Below are 7566 nucleotides of genomic sequence, written 5' to 3' on the forward strand. Positions count from 1 at the left end.
TGCAAGGTGGTTGGCACATGAGTGTGAGCAACAGTTAAGGTCTGACATAAACACGCCAGTCCAGGTAATATTGGACAATTTGAAGAAAAAACATGGAATTGAAGTGTCCATTCACATGGCCTACAGGGCAAGGAAAGCAGCTAAGGAAGTTGTCCAAGGAGATCAGAGGGCACAATACACTAGGATAAGGGATTTCCTCCAAGCTGTGCTGGATACCAATCCTGGAAGTAGATGCATTGTTACAACAAAGCATTTAAAGACTCATCCTAGCATAAACCCTAGATTTCATGGCTTGTTCATGTGCCTCAATGCTTGCAAAGAGGGCTTCCTAAATGGTTGCAGACCCTTCATAGGTACTTGCATAATTATTTTCCCAACATTTTTCCCATTGCATTTGGTTATGTTTGGTACTAATGTGTTATGTTTGGTTTTAGGTGTTGATGGTTGCTTTGTTAAGTTGACAACAGGGCAACAAATATTGGCTGCAACTGGAAGAGATGGTAATAACAACATCTTTCCCATTGCATTTGCAATTGTTGACAAGGAAGACACTGCGAGCTGGTCCTGGTTTCTAACCCAGCTCAAGTATGCTCTTGGTGGTGAGTCAGGGAAGTATGGCAACTACACTATCATATCTGATAGACAAAAGGTACCTCACACATCATCATTCTTATATTTACTGAAGTTTTACCATGCTTAGTACTGTCAAATTGTTTGTCGTTATACTATATTTTGAACACTAGTTATTTAAACACGGCCTTCTTAAAGCCATAAACAATGTCTTCCCAAATTGCCCTCAAAGATTCTGCCTTAGACATATTTATCGGAACTTTCAAACAGCTGGCTTTAGAGGTGAAGAGTTAAAGAAGTATATGGATCAGGCTAGTTATTCATATACTGAGCATGGTTTTGATCAAGAAATGGAAGGCATGGATAGAGAGTGTGACGCAGCTTGGAAATGGTTTAGAAAGATACCCAAGCATACATGGGCTAGACATGCCATGGACAAAAATTGTAAAACTGATTTGGTTGTTAACAATATTAGTGAAGTTTTCAACAAAATGATACTTGATGTGAGAGGGAAACCAATTAAAACCATGTTTGATGGCATCAGAACTAAATTGCTAGTTAAGTTCAATGCAAACAGGACCAAGACTGAGACAGCCAAGTGGCAGATATGCCCAACATATGCTGAAAAGCTAGAAGAAGCAAAACATCATGCTAGATACTATCAGTCCATCAAAGCAGGACCTGATCTATACCAGGTTAGCAGTGGAGAAAGCACATATGCAGTAAATCTACAAGTGCACACATGTGGGTGTAGCAAATGGGACATGACTGGTGTTCCTTGCAAGCATGGTGTTTCTGCAATTAACAAGGCAAAACTTCATCCAGAAGATTTTGTTAGTGATTTCTTCAAGAAACCAATGTACCAAGCAGCCTACAATCCAATTGTGTATCCTGTGCCTGGGCCTGATCTATGGCCAAATACTAGGACCCCTAACATAAAACCACCAGTTTTCATAGACAAGCCAGGAAAGAAGCAGACTAAGAGGAGAAGGAATCAGTTTGAGAAGCCAGCTCCCAAGGATACTTCAAGGATGGCAACAATAACCTGCAGCAATTGCAACTTGACAGGTCATAGGTACACTAGCTGCCACAAAAATCTGAAGCCAGCCCTAGCAATGAGAAGGAACCAACACCAGGTTAAATCTTGTGTATATATGTTGTCACTGCAGGTTAAATCTTGTGTATATTTAATACTATGTTCTAATCTGTCTATATGTTGTCACTGCAGGAAAACAGGAGAATTGATGCACCAACAGCAAGGGCAAGAGCTCCTGCTGCAACTAGTGCAACACCAAGGACAGCTCCATCAGCTCCAGCTGCAACTAGAGTAGCTCCTTCTGCTCCTGCTCCAACAAGGCCAAGTTCATCTTCTGCTCCTGCTTATAGGCCTAGTTCATCTTCTGCTACTGCTGCTAGGTCAAGGGCAAAGAGAACATTCATACCACCAAGAGTGTCAGGTACTGGAAGAGTGAGAAAGCCATCATACAAGATGTCTGAATGGTTCAATTGTTCTCAAGGCAGCAAGAAGTGATGTCATGTTGAAACATGTTTAATTCAGCCTGTTTTGGCTAGTTTGTGATGAAGAATATTAAGAATTTCATGTTGAAACCAGTTAGTTCAAGTCCAAGTGTTGGACTATGTAATGTACCTAATGGTTGTGACGCACTATGGTACTCTGGTTATGATGATATGATGATGAACTTATTAGTTATGATGTTTTCAGTAAGTTTTCATTCTGTTGTTGTGATGATGATCATAGTTTCATAGTTGATATGATGATGATCTTAGTTTTCATGGTGTTGATATGATGATGATCTTAGTTTTCATTTTGGGTGCCTCGGCATCGACAAAACCCAAAATGGGTCCACTTGGGCATTTTGGGTGCCTCGGCGTTGGCAAAACCCAAAATGGGTCCACTTGGGCATTTTGGGTGCCTCGGCGTTGGCAAAACCCAAAATGGGTCCACTTGGGCATTTTGGGTGCCTCTGCGTCGACAAAACCCAAAATGGGTCCACTTGGGCATTTTGGGTGCCTCGGCGTCGACAAAACCCAAAATGGGTCCACTTGGGCATTTTGGGTGCCTCGGCGTCGACATATTAATTTTACAAAACCAAAAAAATTGCACAAAAATTGTTTGGCCTGGGGCTCGAACCCAGGACCAGTGGGTAGTAACCATGCGTTCAATACCAATGGGATAGTGCTAGTGATCTTGTTTGAGTAGCATCCGCTATTTTACTTATATTTAGTTAGGCACGCACTATGTTGAGAGTGCGTTGCGGCCCGCAGCATGGTGAACGTGCGTTCAGTATAACTAGTCGTTTCGGTTTCTCACTGTTTAATACCTGTCCACCCACCGCTCTCTCCAATCAATCGCCCACTCGCCGCCCGCACCGCCCACTCCTCTTCCCCCTCTCTCCTGTCGAAACCACCGCCGACTGCCACCCCCACCGCCGTCGCCATGGACTGGCAGCTGGCCATTGAAGAGCTCGCCGGCAACAACCAGGAGCTGCGCACGCAGTACAGGAAGATCGCGCGTTGGTTCCCCAGTCTGGCGATGCTGAGGAACCATGCCCGCGGCCTGGTGAAGGTGATGACACCTGCCGAAAGGCAGCGTGCCTTCCCTGCCGGCCGCACCGTCCCGCCGGCAACCATTCTCCTATGGGCGATGCGCGAGGTGCAGCGCTCTCCCGATCCCAGGCAGCGCGCCCGTTGGTGGATGTACCGCTCATCCACCACGCCGCCGGCCGCCGCGGATGACATCACCGACGCCGTCCTCGCTCTCCCAGCCCCCATCAACAACGCCTACTGGGAGAGGCGCAATCCATGGGTCCTCGGGCCAGACGACGACTCTGACGCCGAGTCCTCTGACAACTACAACTCTGACGAATCTGACGACCACTCCTCTGACGACGAGGTGGACGAGGTCGTCGTACTCTCCTCCGACTCCTCCGATGACGAGCCTGATGTGCAGCTCCTGGCGCCCGTCCTCGACGCCGTGGAGGGGCAGAAGAACAGCCCAATTGATGTGGATAAGCTGCCGGAGGTCGCCGACAACCCAGAGCTCGTCGTCGTGAAGTAAGAAGAGGAGGGCGGCGGTGAAGATGTGGTGGAGCCAGCGCCGGCCAAGAAGAAGAGGGCGGCGGTGAACAACAATGACGTGCGGCGCTCCCAACGCCTGAAGATGCTGAAGAAGGAGGAGTGACATGCTGTCTTCAGTTTCGTCAGTAGAAGAAAAAGTTCAGTTTCGTCAGTATGTTAGTATGCCAATTCTATCTATATCAGTTGTATGTATGTCAGACTATCTATGCAGGTACTATTTATGTTAGTATGCCAGTTCTATCTATGTCAGTTCTATCTATGTCAGTTCTATCTATGTCAGACTATCTATGCAGTATGAACTTGCTATCTATGTTCACTATCTACTTGCTATAATCCAAGCTGATAATTCATCACAAACTGAACTTAATCCAATCTGATAATTCATCACAAACAGAGTACTCTCAAAAACAACATACAATCCAAGGTTCATTGCTACAGACATAATAGAGTTCACCACAATAAAGCTTAACATATTACAAGCTTTCCTCCATAGCTACTACAAAAGACATCATTGACACACATGGTCAGACAACAACACAACTTAGTCCTCATCATGAATAGCCTTAATCTGGTGAAGCTTCCTCTTGTTGCTATCACCTGCTGTCTTGAGCTCAACAATGCAGGAAGCAAGAGTACTCTTCTCCATGGTCAACTTCTCCTTCACTTTCATCAGCTCAGCAATGCAACAATCCAGCTTATCCTTCTCTTTCTTCAGGTCATCCTTCTCTTTCTTCAGGTCAGCATAGCAAATCTCCAAAGTCCTCTTATCAGAGGTCAACTTTTCCTTCTCTTTAAGATGGTTGAACTTCAAATTCCTAATGACAGTGGCTTGAGCTACATGAATTTGCTTTAACTGGTCAACAACAGCCTTTAATTTTTTGATCTCAGCATCCTTTGTCATGCTGCTTTCCACACTAACTGAAATGTTCTCAGCATCATTCTTCTGGTTTACCTCAGGCTGGCTATCCTTATAATCCAAGAGGTTGTTCACATCTTCAACAAGCTTCTCATATGTCTCCTGCAACTCTTTTTTCTGCTGTGCGAGATTGTGTACAGTGCTTGAATGCTCCAGGCATGCCATCTTGTTATCATGCTGGCTATGCTCATACATAAGCCACAGCTTATGAATAGCATTCTGCAGATGCTCTGGCCAATGCTCATCTACCCACTGCACTAATCCACAATTTCCAACACCCTACAAAAGAAAAAAAAATCAGTTCAAAATTACAGACATTACTTACAGATTCAGTTAAAATAGCTGATTCAGTTTATGTACCAGAATCAGATTCATTTAATGATGAATAATTATGAAAACTACAACTAAGAACAGTACCTATGAACCCTAGAACTAAATTCAGTAACTATGAACCCTGGAACATGAGCAGTAACTATGAACCCTAGAACATGAACAGTAACTACAAACCCTAGAACAAGAATTGGAATGCTGCAAACACAACTTAAAACTTACTTCAGTGGCACAGGCAATAAACCTCCTACCAGTCCTTATCCCCTCAAATGCAACATACTTCCTCCCTGGATTCCCATGCTCACAAATCACATTCAAGTCGTCAGCAAGACCCTCGAACGACGGCTCATCAATTGTAGCTGGGATCTGAGAAATCCAACAAAAACTTGTTCAAATCAAGCAAATGTTCAACCCTAGAAACCCTAGAACACAAATGAGCAATAGAAGGTTCTGACCTTGAGAGGGGAGGCGTCGGAGGAGATGTACTGCGCGCCGGAGCCGTAAGTGCTCTCACTGTCGCTCCAGGACACCGTGACGGACGGCGGCCGGCGGCGACCGGAGAGGAGAGGAGCAAATGGGAGGGGAGCGTGCGAGTGTGGGAGCAGAGAGAGCGAGCGTGAGAGCCGAAAGAGCGAGCGAGATGTGGTCGGGCGCGGGCGGTCTGTCTCTGGCGACCCGACCGCGTCTGTCTTAAGCAAACGGCACCGTCCGCGCATCCGTTATGCCACGTCAGAGATTTTGGGCCCCACCTATTGGAAACGCCCTCAACCGCGCCAAATGACAGGTTCAGTGCACTCTGCAAAACTATTACTTAATGTGCGGTGGATTTTGCAAAAGATTAGGGACCAGGTAGTTTTCTACAAGAGAAGCCCTAAATGTGGTGGTTTCTTGCAATTCACTCAGCTGTGAGCAAGCTAGCTGCAGGCACCGTTGGACCAACCCAGCTCACCGGCTGGCCGGCCGCCCGGCACCGACGCTTGCTTTTGGCACAAGCAAGGCCGGCCGCCGACTTTGCTAGACTCACGGACAGAAGGCACGGGAAGTAAGTTACGGACTGAGCTGGCAATGTTTAAATGGAAACTGGGGGCAGGGAGACGAGACCCACCCTTGAAATCAGCGGGGGAGTGGGATTGGTTAGTGGGGAGCAGTCCGTAAGATTCATCTGTATATTGCCCGTAAGTGTAGCATTTTTGCTACCTAGGTCTAACCCATTTCTGCAAACGATTACCACACGCACACACCTTTGTTCCCGCGTGTAAGCTGGATGAACACACATAGGTGCGGCTACTAGCCACTGCTGCCTGCACTTTTTCCACGGTTCGTTGGTGCGCGCCACGATGTATACATGCACGAAGGCGACCTCCTGCGCCTTTTACCGGGACATCCAGGGATCGTGTGGTGTTGTGCCAATTGGATTAGCACCGCCCGCACTGCCCGGCCGTAACTAGCTCTCTCGGTTGCCACACAAACACGCACGATCGTCTCCTTGTCCACACGCATGCAGGTTCTGCTGAAGGCCAGTCTCGGTTGGATGTAGTGGCGTGTGTATGGTGCGTTATACTCACTCCGTTCCTAAATATACTCTTTTAGATATTTTAATAAAAATTATATATGAATATATATAGACATATTTTAGAGCGTAGACTCACTCATTTTGCTCTGTATGTATTCTGCATTGAAATCTTTAAAAAGACATATTTAGGAACCGCCGAAAGCATATCACGTACGTACGATGTGGCCATGCACCCAGACCGGCCCAGTGGTCGGTGGTTGCCATGAAACGGCGACTTATGGAAGGCCTAGCTCCATCAACGACCGGTTAATTTACTTCCTATCTTTTTTAGAGGAAAGGCATACGCCCGACTTTATAAAATAAAGCCATAAGGCAGGTAGCAACAGCATCACCGAAACGTATCAAACACACCTAAGCCCCAACGCTGGGCAAGACAACGAGGATAAAGTCATGGTACATGGCTCCCATGCCAGTACACGACACGCAGGCCGGAATAGAAGGAACCAACTAAGCTAAAGACTCAGGCCCAAAAGAATCCCTCAAGCATCGTGCTCTTGTCTGCATAACTGAGACGTTGTGGTCCGGATTTTGTCGATCAGCATAGATAGCGCCTCTTGGTCGTCGGCCTTAGTCAGTGATTTCCACTGCTGCAGGAAAGCACACGATTTAAATAAGCAGTCAGCCGGTTTAGCCGGAAACACGTGCTCGATAGTAAATTTGTTCCTAGTAGTCCACAGAGACCAACATAAAGCCCCCAAGCCCACCCAAAAGATCCGTCTAGAAACACCGGAAAGGTTGGATGCCAGGCTGCAGAACTCGGCAAAGGAGGCAGGGGCCCAAGACACATGAAGCCAGTCCCGCACACAACTCCAAATAAGCTTAGCCAGGTGACAGTGAAAAAAGATATGATCCGAGTCTTCCACCTCACCACAAAGAGCACAAAACTGGGAGCCCGGCCCGTTTCTCTTATGAATCTGATCAGCCGAGGGCAGCCGGCCTCGAAAGGCTTGCCACAAGAAAATTTTTATCTTAGGGGGAATACGGGCCTTCCAAACTTGGGAAAAAGGACTGGTAGGTGTGCCACCAACTAGCTTAGAATAGAGCGACTTAACAGAAAACCGCCCAGAGGCAGAAAGCG

The 7566-nt window shown here is 46.7% G+C and overlaps 1 protein-coding gene across 1 annotated transcript; it reads right to left on the reverse strand.

The window, feature by feature from the left end:
• Positions 1–4210: 4210 nt before the first annotated feature.
• Positions 4211–5631, reverse strand: LOC109735723 (uncharacterized). Its single transcript, XM_040402894.1, has 4 exons — positions 5371–5631; positions 5196–5281; positions 5011–5113; positions 4211–4864 (listed from the first exon to the last, which is right to left on the reverse strand). The coding sequence occupies exons 1-4, from the start codon at positions 5629–5631 to the stop codon at positions 4211–4213; spliced, it is 1104 nt and encodes a 367-aa protein (XP_040258828.1).
• Positions 5632–7566: the final 1935 nt, after the last annotated feature.

Source organism: Aegilops tauschii, chromosome 3 (assembly GCF_002575655.3).
Source record: "Aegilops tauschii subsp. strangulata cultivar AL8/78 chromosome 3, Aet v6.0, whole genome shotgun sequence".
NCBI lineage: Eukaryota > Viridiplantae > Streptophyta > Magnoliopsida > Poales > Poaceae > Aegilops > Aegilops tauschii.

Bases quoted from the DNA above. Each gene is read 5' to 3' on its own strand.
- LOC109735723 (XM_040402894.1), bottom strand. From the start codon at position 5,631: ATGCGCGGACGGTGCCGTTTGCTTAAGACAGACGCGGTCGGGTCGCCA. The intron at 5,282-5,370 runs GTCAGAACCTTC...TGGATTTCTCAG, and splicing joins CCGACGCCTCCCCTCTCAAG to ATCCCAGCTACAATTGATGA. The intron at 4,865-5,010 runs GTTCATAGGTAC...TTTCTTTTGTAG, and splicing joins TTACTGAATTTAGTTCTAGG to GGTGTTGGAAATTGTGGATT.